Genomic DNA, 18,217 nt, shown 5'->3' on the forward strand with positions numbered 1-18,217 from the left:
GGTCTGTTGTCAGACCTGTGGGAAGTACAGGATTAAAACTAAGAGAAGAAGTAGCATAAAGTAAATCAGACTGTCAGATTCTTTCAGTTTTATTAATCCAATGTAGTATTAATAAGATAAGGGAGCCTTAAATTTAATATATGTGTGACATTCCCCTCTGGTGTTATCTGGACCGGTGATCTGCTAGGTCTCTCCAATCCTTGACTCTGGGAGCCAGCCTTACCCTGCTCTGCTGTGAGAACCCCACTGTTCACGCACAGGTTTTGGAATGCAATGCTCCCAGCTACTTGCAACCAAATGACACTAGCCAATATCTGCCGTCCCAGACACAACTCTAGGAACCTCCGTCTTGCAGTGTCCAGTTATGCCCACTGGACGCTGCAAACTTATATGAGTTCCTCAATTTAACAAAGAAATTGATATGTACCAGGCTCATTATCCCAAGGAGAGTCTCTGACAGGCTTCAAACCAAACGCACTGCTTCAGGTAGAATAAACAAACAGATTTATTAACTATAAAGATAAATTTTAAGTGATTATAAGTCAAACCCTAACAAGTCAGATTTGGCGAAATGAAATAAAAGCAAAACGCATTCTAAGCTGATCTTACAAACTTAGATGCTTCTCACCACAGGCTGGCTGGTTGCTTTTTGCCAGGCTCTCCCCTTTGATCAGCGCTTCAGTCGTTTGGTGTGGTGTCTGAAGATGGAGGTGGAAGAGAGAGGAAGAGCATGGCAAACATCTCTCCCTTTTAACATGTCCTTTCTTCCCTCTTGGCTTTGCCCCCCACCCTTCAGAGTCAGGTGAGCATTACCTCATCACAGTCCCAGACTGCCCAAAGGAAGGGGGTGTCTCACTCGAGAGCCTAACAGATTCTTTTGTTGCCACCTAGGCCAGCGTCTTTTGTTCCTGTGAGGCTGGGCTGGGTTTGTCCCATCCGTGCCCTGACGAGGTGTGAACTGCCTCTCTGTTCTTGGAGAATTTTTGCATGGGCTTGCTTTAAGCCACGAGGATACATTTTCAGCCTCATAATTATATACATGAAGTTATAGCCTATAACATTACTGTAACAATTATTATAACTTCACTATAACAACCATGCTCAGTGCATCATGAGCCTTCCGAAGACACCCAACATGACAAACCTTGCATTGGATATCACACAATCATTTTATAAAGATGAAAATGGGGGTGTTCCCCGAAGGTACAGAGCGTCACAATATGATTCTTAACTGATTTGTGTCTGTCCAACTGAAACAAACCCTGTTTCATCAGCAAAGAATGTTCACAATGGATTCTAACTTCATCAGCCTGAATTACACTGTCAACATTTACAGATACGGCTTAAATTTACAAGGCCGTATTTAGCAAATGAAGTGGCAGGCAGTCACAGACGTGGTATTTGTAGCTAGGTCACTACACCTGTGAATTCTGTTTCACTTTCCAAAACCTGCAATTACTATCCCTGCCATCTGTAATTTCCAGATAGTGTTTAACTTCAGTAGCAGCTGCCACTTTTAGTTTAATTTTTTGTTTGTTTGTTTCCAAAGCCGAATGGAGAGCTGGTAATGCCCTACTGTACAATCAGCTTTTTAAATTTAAAAACAAACAAATATATAAATAAAAATAGTGAGAAAGGAGAGAAAAAATATCTAGATCGAGAGGAGATGGGAGGAATCTTTTGGCAGCTCCAGCAGGATACAAACTGAACCAGATCACCTCATCCACAGTATCAGTGTGAAGGGTCCCATGATGCAAACTTCCCTCTTCCTGCAGTGAGGGGATGGGCTTTGTTCTCCTTATCCCAGCCCCTCTGCAGAGTCAGAGATCAGTGGATAGGGAAGGAGCAGACCAAGGGCAGGAGGGATGCCAGGAGTGGGGCTAGAGGGACATTCTTGTGTTGTCTGGCACACCCTCCCCCCAGCTCTCTGGAAAAACAAAAACAACTAGTTCGGAAATGCACTGGATCTTCTGACTTCCCCTCCTGCTGTGGGCACCACTCTTCTCTTAGAATCATAGAATATCAGGGTTGGAAGGGACCTCAGGAGATCATCTTGTCCAACCCCCTGCTGAAAGCAGGACCAATCCCCAATTTTGGCCCCAGATCTCTAAATGGCCCCCTCAAGGATTGAACTCACAACCCTGGGTTTAGCAGGCCAATGCTCAAACCACTGAGCTATCCCTCCCTGACAAGCCAGGGCAGGAGCTGTGGCACCATGGCTATACTGAAACCATGCTGCAAGGGAAAGAAGCAGACCCACAGAGGACTTCAAAGCCAGCACTTGCAGGGTTCTGGGTTACACTGCTGACCATTCTGCATTAGAGGAACCTCCCAGAGCCATTTCCCAGAATCAGGTGTCTCGTGAGTCACAGATTCATGCCTCACAGAATGATCCCAGGAAAACTAGTGTAGGGCTCCTGCTACACCCAGGAACTCCTTTTGGCCAGTATTTCTATGGAAAGACCTGACCCTGGCCTGTGAGAATTCCATGCAGAATGAAAGAGCTGTTTGCTATAGTAAGAATTCAAGTTCAAGCTGGAGGAGTGGGTGGGTGGCAGGGTGGAAGAGGATATTTCTATAGAGACTCTTCAGCAGCAGCATCACCCAGCCCAGACAGGGCAGTCAATTATTTTTTGGCAAGACCCAAATTTCTTGGGCAAGGTCTAGTTATGGTCTAGATTCCAGAGAAAATAATAATAAATAATGATGATGATAATAATAATAAGTAAATAAAAAGATTTTGGGGTCCATTCAAAAGCATCTGGCGATCTGGATTTGGCCCCCTGTCCGCCTATTTACTACCCGAGAGAAGCAGAGTACAAGTCAATAGAATTTCAAAACACAGCAGAGAGGGGGTTGTTTCTTTTTCAATGACAGAGAGTTAACATGAAGGAGGAAAACCTAATCATCATGCAAGGCTACTGATACAGATAGTGGGGTTATTCAAAGATAACAGCATGGCACCCTCAGGGAACTGTTTAGAGGGCAACATTTGTTCACAATAGCTTTGTTTTAAGCTGCTACCCTATTGTAGATAACAACTGCACCGCAGCCATTTCAATTAAAACAGACTTCTGTTTGGTTTCTGGCATTCTCTAGGGTGTTTGCAACACGAACAGTGCAGACTGGGGCATGAGTGTGCTAGTGCATGAAAACCAATTTGTGAAACTGACTAAAAAGTCTGCTAAAACAAAAGGGAAACTGACCAGCCTACTTTTGTTGTACAAATTGAATGAAATGCAAACAATAAAAGAGCAGCAAAATGGCTTGAACTTGTTTGATTTTTAAAAAAAAATTAGATTTGCATGATCTAAAGTCAGGTTTCAGACTAGCAGCTGTGTTAGTCTGTATTCTTTGTTAGTCTCTAAGGTGCCACAAGTACTCCTTTTCTTTTTATGATCTAAAGTGAGGCTAGTAACACAGGAATGAGAAAATTGGGGCCAGCATTCCAGATTTCTAACCATCATGATGGTGTGGGCAATCGTGGTAAACACATCTATAGTAGTGCAATATTTTTAAATTATATCTTCTTATTTAACCTGGAAATGTCCCTTTTAGGTCGCTGAATTATATTGTTTAATTTGTAACTTACAAGAGCCATGTCCCACTGCAAACAGATCCTTGTACTTCGGATTCCTGTAACAAGAAAGTAAATGTAACAGAGTATGAATTATTAATTATCTAACTCAACAGATGTGCATGGGCTTCACAGAATAAAGCCAGATTACCGCCCAAAAGAGCCGACAGTCTATGGCTTGATCCTGCAAACACTTACGCATGTGACTAAAGCTTTGCATGTGCCTAATTTTTCACAGGATCAAGACCTATGCGTGGACTCAGACAACAGAGGATGATGGCAACACATGGAGTGGATAAGGAAGGGCTACGTCAAAGATGACAACAATAAGATTTCAGTCTCCAGGGCTCCCTGCCTTGTACATTTCACAGTCACTGAAAATATACTTTTTAAAAAACCCTATATCTTAGAGGAAGAGAGAAGAAGTCTCAGTTTCCACCATTGTGGATACAGGAGCATAGGAACTGCCAAACCATATCAGAACAAGGGTCCACCCACTCACTTATCTTGTCCGGCATTGGCCAATGATGGGTGATTCAGAGGAAGGCACATAAGTTCCATAACGTAAGATCATTCACACAGATTTTGTCTTCTTTGCCACTTGCCTATTCGGGCTCAGTGACTTTTACAGCCTTCTTCCAAAACTCATGATTGTATGCCAGGCTGTCATGCAAATTGGTCTGTGTGCGGACCGTTGATATCTGGTCCATGTACCGAGTCTTTGGCCTCCCCCTTGCTTGTTTTCCATCCACGATCATTGCAAGAGCCATCCTTCCAAAATAGCTCTCATATCTCTGCTGGACTTGCCCCTGGCCATGTAGCCTAGCCTCCATCAACTTGTCTCCAATTGGGGCAACCCGCATTACGCTCCACACAACCTCATTTTGTTTCCTGTCACAGAGTGTCCAACCATTTGACCAGTTCAATATCTTCATTTCCATGGTGGAGAGCACACTGGTTTCTCGTCTCGTGGCTGGCCAAGTCTCTGTTCTGTACATTAGGATGGGTCAAATTACAGTTTGATACATTCTCCCTTTTAACTTTATTGGCACCTTTTTAATCATAGAAAACTGAGATCAGCTCCCACCATTTGCACCAAGCAGCTTTGGTATGCTGTCAGGCATCACTCAGAAGGGCACCATTGTCACCAACCACTGAGCCTAGGTATTTACATTTTTTCACCATTCTAAGCTCTCTGCCTGTAATATCCTTTATAGTGGGTCCTGCTCCTTCAGTTATCAAAGCCTCAGGCTTACCAACATTCACTCTTGAGTCCCAGGTGCGCAAAACTGTCTTGCCACTCTTCAGAGTTGGCTTGCAGGGTCTCATAATCTTTGCACATATCACTATGGCATCACGGAGCAGCATATTCCAAGGCAGCTCCCTTCGTATATTCTCCCTAATCACATCCAAGCCAGCTGCAAACAAAAAAGAGCTCAATGCTGACCCCGGGTGCAAGGCAATGTTTACTAGAAATCCTCTGCTGTAGCCCCATTTGGTTTTAACTACAGTAGACATTCCATGATATATACCTGCATAAGATAGACCTATCCTTCCAGCACACCTCTCTGTCACAAACTCCACCAAACAAATTCTCTTGGAACACGATCATATGCCTTCTTCAAGTCCACAAAGATCATACACACAGACCAGAGAGGGAAGTTCCTTCCTGTCCCAGTTAGTGATCAGTTTATTCCCTGAAGCATGAGGACTGACCTGCCAATACTATACTTTTTGATATAGAAAGCTTTAATAACTAATCCTTCTTTGCAATTTACTAAGCTATTTGCCTCAATTATGTCATGTGGCAGTGAATTCCACAGGTTAATTTTATATACAGTTAAATCACGTTTTCTTATCCTTTTAGTATTAGTTGCCTTTTAATGCTTCTTTCTTTATCTCTCCATTTTGACTCATAATAATGACAGTAAATGATAATTTGCACTCTTTAGGAATAAAACCCAGGATCCAGACTTCCCTGCTCTAACCATTAGATCCACTGTCACTACAAAAGATTTGAAAAACACAAATCCATACCTGGGACATATCTTACAAGTCTATTGTTCTCTCTTACTTAGTATTTACTGAAGGTGAAGCCCTGGTAAAGGATTCTAAAGACTTTTGAGCACAGAGGGAGGCTATGTGTAGGCTGACACCTGTTATCAATTAAAAAGATGAATTAGGCCTGGGGAAGAGAAGCTGAATATTATTGTATGTCAATAAATGAGACCCCAGAAAGGGAAAGATCTGAAACTATCAGTGGTGATGTTTTGGACTGACAAGGAAGAAGGTAAACTGAGACAGCAACAGGGCCCAATGCTAGATTGGGTCAGGCCCTCTGCGATGTACAACTACAACCATTACCTATACAAATAGCTACTTAGGGCTCCGATTCAGGAAAGCATCTCTACTCAGGACCGTGCTTAAAATACATGCTTAATGTACAATATCTGCTTAAAAGTGCTGGCCTGGAACAGAGACAGAGGGTTGGTCTATCCTGCAATTAGGCACATGCCCACTGACTCAGGCTCGGGGCGTTGGGGAGGGGGAGCGCTCAGGCTAAGGGGCTGTTTAACTGCAGAGTAGATGTTTAGGCTCAGGCTGCAGCCTGAGCTCTGGGACCCTCCCACCTTGCAGGGTCCTAGAGTCTGGGCTCCAGCCCGAGCCTGACTGTCTACACTGCGATTGAACAGCTCCTTAGCCTGAGTTCTGCAAACCCAAGTCATCTGCACAGGCCAACTGTGGGTTTTTAACTGCAGTGTAGACATATCCTAAGTGTCTCACTTATCCTTTTGCACATGCAGTTACCTAACTGGAACATGCAATTGCATCGGCACTTCATCCTGCTCTTTTTTTTCTGTGCACAGACCAAAGCCTCTGCCTTCATATAGTTCTTTTCCTACCTCTCCCTAGGCCAGTGCAGGACTGACTCTTCCTGTACATTCTCCAGAGATCTGTCCAATCTGGTTTTATGATTCTCAGGGGAAGGGACTCTTATTTGTTCCATTTATTTAACCTCTTTGCCCTGGTGCTCCACACTAAGTCAGCAGTGTACTCATCTTCCACTGAAGGGCAATGGAATCCGAGCATGTGTCTGGCACATTCAGTACCACAGCAGGTGCCAGCTGCCCATAAGCACCTGGCATGGTTATCTACCACCAACGAATAATCGTTGAATTGAATTATTCCAAACAAACAGTGTTCCCACAGAAAGCATTCAGAATGTTTTTATACAAAATGTTGGGCTTCTTGCCATAATAACGGAGCTACACTTCCACGTTATGACAATTCACAGGGACGCTGGCTTGCAAGATCGCATGTCATTTCATTCCATTCTTGCCCAGGGATTTAGGAGATAAAATCTGCAACAAATAAACTCACCAGCAGATGGCAGTAACTGCAAGCCTCTTGGCTTTGTCATACTGAAACTTCCACAGTGGAAGGAGAGTCCCCTCCTGGTCTCTGTATTCATCCGCGGGATCCTCAAAATATTTAAAATCTAAAAGGAGAGGAAACGAATACCAGCGCATTCAAAAGGGGTCTGCCTGTAACCAGTGCCTGCGGGTGGAGTATAAGATCATTCCTCTCCCCTAGCTAAAGGGTAGGCACCGCCATGTTCAGAGCTTGTGCCAAAGGCACTGCTCATGCCCGAGATTTATTATTTGTATCCCCGTCGTGCCTAGAGTCCCTAAGTGAGGTCAGGGCCACACAGTGCTAGACGCTATACGCACACAGAGCAAGAGATGGTCCCTGCCCGGTCGAAAAGGGATCCTGGGGGCTCTGGTCAGCACTGCTGACCAAGCCGCTAAAAGTGCGGTCAGCGGTGCAGTAGGGCTAATGCAGGCTCCCTGCCTGCCCTAGCTCTATGTGGCTCCTGGAAGCAGCCAGTATGTCCAGCTCCTAGGCACAGGGGTGGCCACGGGGACTCTGCACACTGCCCCCGCCCTGACTGCCAGCTCCACAGCTCCCATTGGCTGCAATTCCCGGCCAATGGGAGCCGCGGGCGTGGTGTCTGCGGGTGCAGGCAGCGCACAGAGCCCCCTGCCCCCTCCAGCTAGGAGCCAGACATGCTGGCCACTGTCGGGAGCCACCTGAGGTAAACTCTGAACGCCCTGCCCCAGGTCGGAACCTCCTCCCACACCCTAACTCCCTCCCAAAGCCTGCACCCCCTCCTGCATCCCAACCCCCTGCCCCAACCCTGAGCCCCCTGCCACACCCAAACTCCCTCTCAGAGCCCGCACTCTACAGACATACACCCCACACCCCAACCCCCTGCCCCAGCCCGGTGAACGTAAGTGAGGGTGGGGGAGAGCAAACGATGGAGGGAGGAAGGATGGAGTGAGTGTGGGCGAGGCCTCAGATAAGGGGTGGGGTAGGGGCGGGGCCATGGGGAAGAGGCAGGGCAAGGCTGTTCAGTTTTGTGTGATTAGAAAGTTGGCAACCCTAATAAAGGGTGGGAGGGGAAATGGTTTGCTCAAGGTCCCATAGCAGGTCAGTGGCAGAGCTGGGAATAGAGCCTGGTCTCCTAAGTTGCAAGTACAGTGGCTCAGGCCCTGGGTCACACTGGCTCATTTTCTTTTGGAAACTGTAGAGCCATCGATGATCTCATCGGGAATTTGGCGACACAGACTAATATTTTGTTATTTATTTGTGGAAAAGGAGAACCACCACCAAATAAGGTGCGCAGGTGCTGATCAGCCATGTCCTGATAATGCAAGTTCTATTAACGCCATCCCACATCCGCCAACACCATTCTTGTGAGTGTCACCCTACAGATGGGCGGTTTGAGGAGTGATTTGAGTGGGAAGAGAGAGGGGCACTGTTAGAATGGACAAGGTGTGGAATCTGTCCCAGTGGCCTCTGTTCCCTGTTGTAAGTAGGCATAGTGGATGGGCTTGTACAGCTGCTTTGTACAGGCAGCTCAGACTGTCAGTGCCTGCACCATGAAAGGAAACTCACCTGTTCAGGGAACTCGACGCAAAGCATGGGACATATTCCAGTGCGGGTCAAACAACCCAGTGCCTGCTGAATGGCTGCCTAAGTCCCAGCCTGCTTGGAGCAGCGCGTGCCCTATAAATGAATAGACTTGGCTGGGCTGTTTCCTTTCTGCAAGTTCCCAGATCTGCTCCTGCCTACATCTCATTTCTCTGATCTGACATCCTTCTTCTGCGGCCTGCACTCGGCCCACTTCTCGCTCCTTAAAGATCCCGTACTCTCTGTTGGGACTTTGTGCCTTTTTTCATGGCACATTTATGTCTGGAGCCTCTCTCTGCCACCTTCTTTTATACAGGCCCATGACCACAGTACCAAACACCTCAGTTCTTTCACCTAGCTTTCCACCTCTATTCTGGCACTCTGCTGCCTTCCTCAGCCTGGTCCTTAAACACTGTGCTGACTCTGTCTAACTTAGGGCCCAATTCTGTGAGCTGCTAAGTATTCTCATCTCCCACTGAACACACAGAACTGGGCCCTTACATAGCAAGCATCTTTGGGCTGTGATCTTGCCTTCCTGCATCTTGTGAAGCACCGTGCATGCCCCCTGGTTAGTGTCAACCTGGGACTCGGGAGCCCTGGGTTCTGCTCCTGGCTCTACCATTGGCTGACCTTGGGCAAGTCATTGCACCTCTGTGCCTCAGTTTACCCATCTGTAAAATGAGGATAATTATACTGACCTCCTTTGTAAAAGCACTTTGAGATCTGCTGATAACAAGCACTGTATAAAAGCTAGGTATCATTACTATATGCAGGTCACTTTGGAGGTGGGTAGACAGCAACAGTAAATTGTGGAGTGCTCTCCCAATACCTACATGCACAGAACTCCCCACGCCACAGGGACATGTAGGAGAGCCTACAGTGATCAGCAAGGCAATGGGCGGGATCCTCAGCTGTGCCTCCATAGAAGTCAATGAAGCTCTGGTGAGTTACACCAGCTGAGAATCTGGCCCACTATATCGATATCACCCTCCTGTTAGCAGCAGGTCTCCTCTTTGAATCAAGACAAAATTTAACTCCACCAGAAAATGCTTCCCCAGATTCCCTGTTGTAATCTTTCTAGGGTTATGAAGATGTAACACCTGCATATTGCAATGTTTTACTTGCGGTACGAATACATAATAATCCTTGGCACTTCTGAGGTGCTTTCGCACTGAGGATCACAGAGCCTTTTACAAACTCTCACTAATAAATCTGTCCTCACAGTATCCCTGGGAGGCAGAGAAATATGATTAGCCTCACTTTCCTGATGGTGGAATTGAGGCTCTGGACAGGTAAGCAATTTGCCCAAGGTCACCAAATTGTTCACCGGCAGAGCTAGAAATAAAACCCAGGAGTCCGGACTCACATCTCCCTGCCTAACCATTAGGCATTAGAATAAAATGCCCTCACTTGGGGTCTCTGCTAGGGAGGGGAAGCTTTAAATTGACCTCAGGGCTCCAAAGGAGAGGCTACATGGGGTATATATAGAACCAGTAAATTCTCCACGTGTCCTGGCCATAAACCTTCCCAGGGCAGTGCTATGCTGGGGACTATGTGGGCTGGCTGTGCCCACGCCTGTGGAAGTAATACTGTGGGTGTCTTATGCTGCCCTCATACTCCCCGACGCAGATTTTCCATTACTGGGAGGGCTGTGTCCTGGCTTCTGTCAGCTGAAGGGGGTCTGTCTCATCTTGGGCTGAATCTAGCTTGTGGATTTTAAATAAGGAGCGACCAAAACGGTACAGTATTGGCAACCTTTGGGCCACTTAAAGTGGTCACTTAGGGCAAAAGGGCAGCCTATCAGAGGTGGCCTTTCATGCAGATTTCTCTGTTACATGGACTGACATGGCTTGAAGTAACATTCCATGAACTATTGCACTTTGTCATGGTGACCCTGGAAAGGATCCACATTGCACAGCCATCCTGAAGAGCAAACAGGGATTCTTCTCAGTTACATATCTCACCAATCCTCTTCCTCTCCATGCACAGGTGATGATTCCATGGGAGTCATTATGTCAGGTGTGGCCACAGAGTTGATAACGGTGAGTAGCCTCTGACTTCTCTAAGGAAGTGATCAGCAACATGGTACTGATCAAGGACTTGATGCACAGACTGGTCAATTGTAATTGATTACGGCTGGGCTTTCCCATGGAGTCAGAGTGTTAGGCACTCAAATACCACTGAATAGAACTTTCCTAGGCTGCTTTGAAAACCCACAGCCTGCATTCTCAAAGGAGCTTTCACCACCCTCATCACAACGGTGTGCCGGTCTCTTCCGCAGAACTGACATCTGAGTGTGAATGAAAGTCCCGTACCTTGTGCAATGTCATCAAAGGTATTCTGATTGACCATCCGCTCCACTATTTTAGCTGCCTTGGTCACCTTGGTTACATCATCACTCTGCCAAAGAGTAAAACAATGAGGAGAAATTTTACAACCAACATGTTGAAAGAAAGGGAAATTACTTCCTGTGCCGTGGTTCCCTGAAAATTAGCAAAGAGCCCGCCTCTCCTGTTGGACCTCTGGACTAAGGGGTTTCAGGGTCTCACATGGACAAGCAAAGTTCAGAGGGTTTCAATAAATCTCTGGGAACTCGACTTTAAGTTGTATGCAGATCAACAGTATCATACAGCACATAGCTAACGGAATCAGTCACACCGTGGGGGAGATTTTCAAAGGCACCCAAAGCAGCTTTGTGTCCACTTGCCTATGAAAGTCAATGAATCATAGAATCATAGAATATCAGGGTTGGAAGGGACCTCAGGAGGTCATCTAGTCCAACCCCCTGCTCAAAGCAGGACCAATCCCCAATTAAATCATCCCAGCCAAGGCTTTGTCAAGCCTGACCTTAAAAACTTCCAAGGAAGGAGATTCTACCACCTCCCTAGGTAACGCATTCCAGTGTTTCACCACCCTCTTAGTGAAAAAGTTTTTCCTAATATCCAACCTAAACCTCCCCCACTGCAACTTGAGACCATTACTCCTTGTCCTGTCCTCTTCTACCACTGAGAATAGTCTAGAACCATCCTCTCTGGAACCACCTCTCAGGTAGTTGAAAGCAGCTATCAAATCCCCCCTCATTCTTCTCTTCTGCAGACTAAACAATCCCAGTTCCCTCAGCCTCTCCTCATAAGTCATGTGTTCCAGACCCCTGATCATTTTTGTTGCCCTTCGCCTGAGAATTAGGCTCCTTGCTGGCTTAGCACAGTGGAAAATTCCATCTTGCCAGTGTGGTGCTACCAGTGGCATCGGAACGGGGGGGGCCAGAGGGCCATGCCCCCCCCCACATACTTTTAAAAGCGGGAGGCTATTCCCTCCCACTTTTTACTGGCCACAAGGGTGAGCAATGGGGAAGAGGGTAGGGTCTGGGGGGAAGAGGCGGCACAGGAGCTGGGTCTCGGGGAAAAGGGGTAGCATGAGGGTGGGGTGTTGGGGGAATGGGCGGCACAGGCCGGGAGCTAGTGGGGGAGGGGCGCTGAGGGAGCAGGGCCTCAGGGGGGAGGGGTGGCACGGGGGGGGCGGGGCCACAGTTCGGACACTGGTGGCCCCCCACGTTTAGGGACCTTCCGTCACTCCTGGGTCTACTATGCATTGACGAACACTGATAGAGCCCTGCACAACATTCAACCCTGGGTAGCCTGAGGAGGGATGTGCCCCTCTTTGTCTCTGTGTCCTAATGGGAATTCCAGTGATGGGCACAAATCCAAACACCTTCCTCCTCTGAACTCTGGGGAAGTCCAAACCCTGCAGTTCAGGTCTGCCTCCAGGTCCCTCCCAGGCATTCCAGGGTTACACTGAAATACCTCGAGGTATGTCTACACTGCACATCTCTGGTAGCAGCATGTGGGGTATGTGTAGCCACACATGGCAGTGAAAAGCAGGCTGCACCCATACTGTGGTGTGCAGCTACATCCAGCAGCGAAAGGCTCTGGCAGAGGGTGGCAGCAGGGAAAGGCTCCGGCAGGGGGAGTCGGAGCCTTTCCCCACTGCCTTCCCCTGCCGGAGTCTTTCACTGTGTCTGTACTCTACTCACCTAAGCAGTGCCTCACTGTCTACACTGCTGTTTATACCCATGCTAGGGAGTCAGAGGGTTCTCCCCATGTGTGGAGAACTCAAAGCCAGGGGCACTGAGCTTTCATATTTTGCTGTTTCAAAGTCCTGCATCCACACATCCTAAGTGAACCGCCATTATTATCTTTATTATTTGTATGACCATACCCCATCAAAGCCCTGTCAACACCTCAAAGACTTCCATCATCAAAACACTGCTAGGCTTTGAAGGCCAACATCAGGGCATACGCATGCTCGGCCACTAGCCTTACCCTGACTTCACTCCATTTCATAGGCATACTAAGACCTGGCATTTATATAGGGCTTTATTTCATGTAAAGACACTAATTAATCCTCACAGCACCCCTGGCAAGTATCATCACCCCCCTTTTACAGATGGAGAAACAGACAGAAAGGTGGCATAACTTGCCAAAGGCCACACAGAGAGTCAGTGGCAGAGCCAGGAATACAACACAGGAATGCCTGGCTCCCAAACCAGTGCTCCTTCCTTCAGTCTACACTGCCTTCATATTGAGCATATATCTAATGTCAGGTATCCTATGAATGGTCGACGCTTTGACTCCCCCGACAGTGCACACCAATGTTCCTAACCTTCCACCTCTGCTAGATCACAGATACGCCTGGCCATTCTCCTACATGCCAAGGCACATACCACAGTTAGTAGTTCTGCCATTTCATATTTGAGTTCCTTCAGAACTCTTGGGTGATACCATCTGGACCTGCAAAAAGAAAAGGAGGACTTGTGGCACCTTAGAGACTAACCAATTTATTTGAGCATAAGCTTTCGTGAGCTACAGTTCACTTCATCGGATGCATACTGTGGAAAGTGTAGAAGATCTTTTTATACACACAAAGCATGAAAAAATACCTCCCCCCACCCCACTCTCCTGCTGGTAATAGCTTATCTAAAGTGATCACTCTCCTTACAATGTGTATGATAATCAAGTTGGGCCATTTCCAGCACAAATCCAGGTTTTCTCACCCCGCCCCCCCCCCCCACACACAAACCCACTCTCCTGCTGGTAATAGCTTATCTAAACTGACCACTCTCCTTACAATGTGTATGATAATCAAGGTTGGCCATTTCCAGCACAAATCCAGGGTTTAACAAGAACGTCTGGGGGGGGGGGAGGGTAGGAAAAAACAAGGGGAAATAGGTTACCTTGCATAATGACTTAGCCACTCCCAGTCTCTATTCAAGCCTAGGTTAATTGTATCCAATTTGCAAATGAATTCCAATTCAACAGTTTCTCGCTGGAGTCTGGATTTGAAGTTTTTTTGTTGTAATATCGCAACTTTCATGCCTGTAATCGCGTGACCAGAGAGATTGAAGTGTTCTCCGACTGGTTTATGAATGTTATAATTCTTGAGAATTATATATAGATTAGATATATGCTCAATAGATTAGATATATGCTCAATATAGATATATGCTCTTGAGAATTATAACATTCATAAACCAGTCGGAGAACACTTCAATCTCTCTGGTCACGCGATTACAGGCATGAAAGTTGCGATATTACAACAAAAAAACTTCAAATCCAGACTCCAGCGAGAAACTGTTGAATTGGAATTCATTTGCAAATTGGATACAATTAACCTAGGCTTGAATAGAGACTGGGAGTGGCTAAGTCATTATGCAAGGTAACCTATTTCCCCTTGTTTTTTCCTACCCTCCCCCCCCCAGACGTTCTTGTTAAACCCTGGATTTGTGCTGGAAATGGCCCACCTTGATTATCATACACATTGTAAGGAGAGTGGTCACTTTAGATAAGCTATTACCAGCAGGAGAGTGGGTTTGTGTGTGGGGGGGGGTGAAAACCTGGATTTGTGCTGGAAATGGCCCAACTTGATTATCATACACATTGTAAGGAGAGTGATCACTTTAGATAAGCTATTACCAGCAGGAGAGTGGGGTGGGGGGAGGTATTTTTTCATGCTTTGTGTGTATAAAAAGATCTTCTATACTTTCCACAGTATGCATCCGATGAAGTGAGCTGTAGCTCACGAAAGCTTATGCTCAAATAAATTGGTTAGTCTCTAAGGTGCCACAAGTACTCCTTTTCTTTTTGCGAATACAGACTAACACGGCTGCTACTCTGAAACCCATTGGACCTGGTGACTTATTAGTGTTTATCATTTAGCTTCTCTGCAATAACAACGAGGAGTCCTTGCGGCACCTTAGAGACTAACAAATTTATTTGGGCAATGGCCTTATCTTCATTGAGTGCTCCTTTAGCAGCTTGGTCACTGCAATAAAAGACCTGCGGCATAGTCATGGCTGGCCTGGGTCAGCTGATGCAGGCTCAAAGGGCTCAGGCTGTGGAGATAAGAACTGAAGTGTAGACATTTGACCTCGGGCTGGAGGCTGGACTCTGAGACCCCACCAGGGGAGAGGGTCTCAGAGCTTGGGCTCCAGCCTGAGCCGGAACATCTATACTGCAATTTTCAGCCCCGCAGCCCAAGTCTATTGACTCAGGCCCTGAGCCTCATGCTGCGGGTTTTTTATTGCAGTGTAGACCCCACTGTCTGCTTCTCAGGCTTGCTGCTTCTGAAGTACTTAAAAAAATTCTTACTGTTAGTTCGTGCATCTTTAGCAAGTTGCTTCTTACATTCTTTCTTGGCCTGTCTTATGATACTTTTACACTTAATCTGCCAGAGTTTGTGCACTTAGGATTTGACTTCCCAATTTTAAAGGATGCCTTTTGCCTATAATGGCCTCTGTTAATCTGCTGGCTATCCATGGCGGCATTCCTTTGGTGCTCTTACTTTCTTTTCTAATTTGGGGTATATATTTAGTCTGAGCCTCTATTATGGTGTTTTTAAATAGTTGCCATGCTGCTTTCAGGTATTTAACCCTTATGACAGCTGCTTTTAACTTCCCTCTAACAAGCATCCTCATTTTCATACAGTTCCCCTTTTTAAAGTTAAATCTTACCATGGTGGGCTTTTTTAGTATTATCCCCCCTACAGGAATGTTACATTTAATTACATCGTGGTCACTATTACCAAGCAATTTAGCTCTATTCACCTCTTGGACCAAATCCTGTGCTCCACTTAGAACCAAATCAAGAATTGCCTCTCCCCTTGAGGGATAGGCCTAGCTGCTCCAAGAAGCAGTCACTGATGGTGTCTAGAAATTTTATCTCTGCATAATGTCCTGTGGTGACATGTACCCAGACAATACAAGTATAGCTGAAAACACCCTTAAACGTTGCGCTTTCTGCTTTTGTTGCCTCTTTAACCTCCCTTAGCATTTCACAGTCACTGTCACCATCCTGGTCAGGTGGTCAGTAGGATATTCTGACTGCTATATTCTTATTATTCAAGCATGGAATTCCTATCCGGAGAGATTCGATGGTACAGTTTGTTTCATGTAAGATGTTTACCTGATTTACCGTTTTCTTTCCCATATAAAAGAGGGGGAATGGAGATCTCTCCCTTTTCCGTTCGAGGAAAGGAGGGTGCTGAGTTGAGCGCACTGCAGCCCAGCTCAGCCCCCATCTCCCCCCACTCTGAATGACAGGCACTGTGTGAAACTGGCACCAGCTCTTTCTGCAAATCACAGGGGAAGAAGGCAGGAGAAGAAGTTACCCTGACTTCTCCTCCTCCTTCACTGCCACTGCAGTAAATGTCCTCCACATTGCTGATCAGCTGGCATCTCCAAAGCGCCTTGAAAAACATCATCTAAAGTCACACGGGATGTGGTTTTTCCTGCTATCCGGGCTTTACATTCCACATTTAATCCAGGTGATCCAAGAGTGATTCCTGTGAGCAGGCATATTCCCTATGCACAATCCACAGGCTAGGTGGAGTCCAAACTCACCCCTTTCCAAAGGTTTGGTTCTATTAACAAAGAAATCTTGGACTAACCAACATTCAGTTCCAACCTTCTCCCCAGGCTTGGCTGTTCCAAGAGTTTTACCCTTAAGACTCAGCCCAAATCCTCTCTCTCAGACAACCACTCCAACCTCCCTTCTATCCAGGGAGGCAGGTGTCACAGTGTTTCAGTGGAACCCACTTTACGCTTTCCCAGCAGGATCAGGCCCTGCTAACAGGGTGGGACACTTAAGGCAAACGCTGCCAGTCTGTTACATTGCCTTCAGTGCAACTGTCAGTCAGGCCATTTGTTTAGGTGCCTAAATAGCGACTTAGGAGACTCATTTTGGACACCCACTTTTCAAAATCTTGTATTATAACGGGGCACTAACTCTCCAGTTCAAGTTGAGCATCACCGTCTGTTTAAAGGTGGACTATTCTAAGTGCTCTAAAATCCACATGACGACTTTGGTTGTGTTGAAATTTGCTGTGCCTTATGGGGATGCAGAGTAGGATTAGTGATCCAAATTTGGGGCCATTTGAGCAAGGGATTCCCTAGCCCCTCCCCCACAAAAACACTAGCATTTTACAAAATCATCTACATCTTTCAACTTGTTGGGCTCACACTATGCCTCTGGTCCTCCCCAAACTGCTCTCAGTCACTTGGGATTGATCTCAGCTAATACACAGCACCCACTGCCACTTTAGGGAAGTAACAGAGAACAAGTTGTTAAAGGTAGGATGACCGTACGTCCCATTTTGGCCAGGGCAATCCCCTTTTTTAAGCCCTGTCCCAGCCATCCCGACTTTTTTGGCAAAAGTGGGCATTTGTCTGATCAAGTTGGCAAGAGCAAATGGGATAAATGCCCACATTTTTGACAAAAGTGGGGTGCAGAGGAACGTGCGGGGGGGGGGAGTGCGTGGTGATGCCAGCCTCATGCAGGGGGGGAGTCAGGGCTCCGGCAGGGGGCAGGCAGGGCTCAAGTGAGCAGTGACGCCAGCCCCAGCCTCGTGACAGGGGAGGTAGGGCTAGTCAAGCAGCAATGCCAGCTGCGCGGCCGGGGGCGGGGGGGGAGGGAGGAAGGGTCGGGCTAGCCCCAGGCATGCAGTATCCCGTTTTCCCTTTGGGAAATATGGTCACCTAGTTAAGGGTACAGTTCATAGCTACAGATCGGCACATGCCAAACTGACATTCCTCAGAGTGACATGCACATGTGCAGCAAGACTCGACTGATAGATTCCAAGGCCAGCAGGGACCATTGTGATTATCGAATCTGATTTCCTGTAGAGCACAGGCCAAAGAACTTCCTCCAAACAATTCCTAGAGCAGAGCTTTTAGAAAAACATCTAACCTTGATTTAAAATTGCCAGGGATGGAGAATCCAGATGACCCTCGGTAAATTGTTCCAATGGTTAATTACCCTCACTGTTAAAAATGTATGCCTTATTTCCAGTCTGAATTTGTCTAGCTTCAACTTTCAGCCATTGGATCATGTTAGACCTTTCTCTGCTTGATCGAAGAGCCCATTATTACATATTAGTTCCCCATGTAGATACTAAGACTGTAATAACGTCACCCCTTAATCTTCTCTTTGTTAAACTAAATAGATGTAGCTCTTTGAGTCTATCATTGTAAGGCAAGTTTTCTAATCCTTTATTCATTCTCATGGCTCTTCTCTGAACCTTCTCCAATTTATCAACATCTGTCTTGACTTGTGGGCACCAGACCTGGACCCAGGATTTCAGCAGTGGTCGCACAAATACAGAGATAAAATAA

General features: G+C 46.6%; 1 protein-coding gene across 1 annotated transcript in view; it reads right to left on the minus strand.

Moving 5' to 3' along the window:
* DNAI1 (dynein axonemal intermediate chain 1) overlaps positions 1–18,217 on the minus strand; it is a gene marked incomplete at its 5' end in the record, with an annotated part of 258,464 nt that overhangs the window by 180,734 nt on the left and 59,513 nt on the right. Inside the window, 3 exons of the mRNA XM_037902893.2 lie at positions 3,593–3,636; positions 6,959–7,076; positions 10,867–10,951. Of these exons, the coding sequence (XP_037758821.2) occupies positions 3,593–3,636; positions 6,959–7,076; positions 10,867–10,951 (247 nt within the window). The remainder of the gene's footprint in view (positions 1–3,592; positions 3,637–6,958; positions 7,077–10,866; positions 10,952–18,217) is intronic.

This window comes from Chelonia mydas, chromosome 5 (genome assembly GCF_015237465.2).
Source record: "Chelonia mydas isolate rCheMyd1 chromosome 5, rCheMyd1.pri.v2, whole genome shotgun sequence".
Classification (NCBI taxonomy): domain Eukaryota; kingdom Metazoa; phylum Chordata; order Testudines; family Cheloniidae; genus Chelonia; species Chelonia mydas.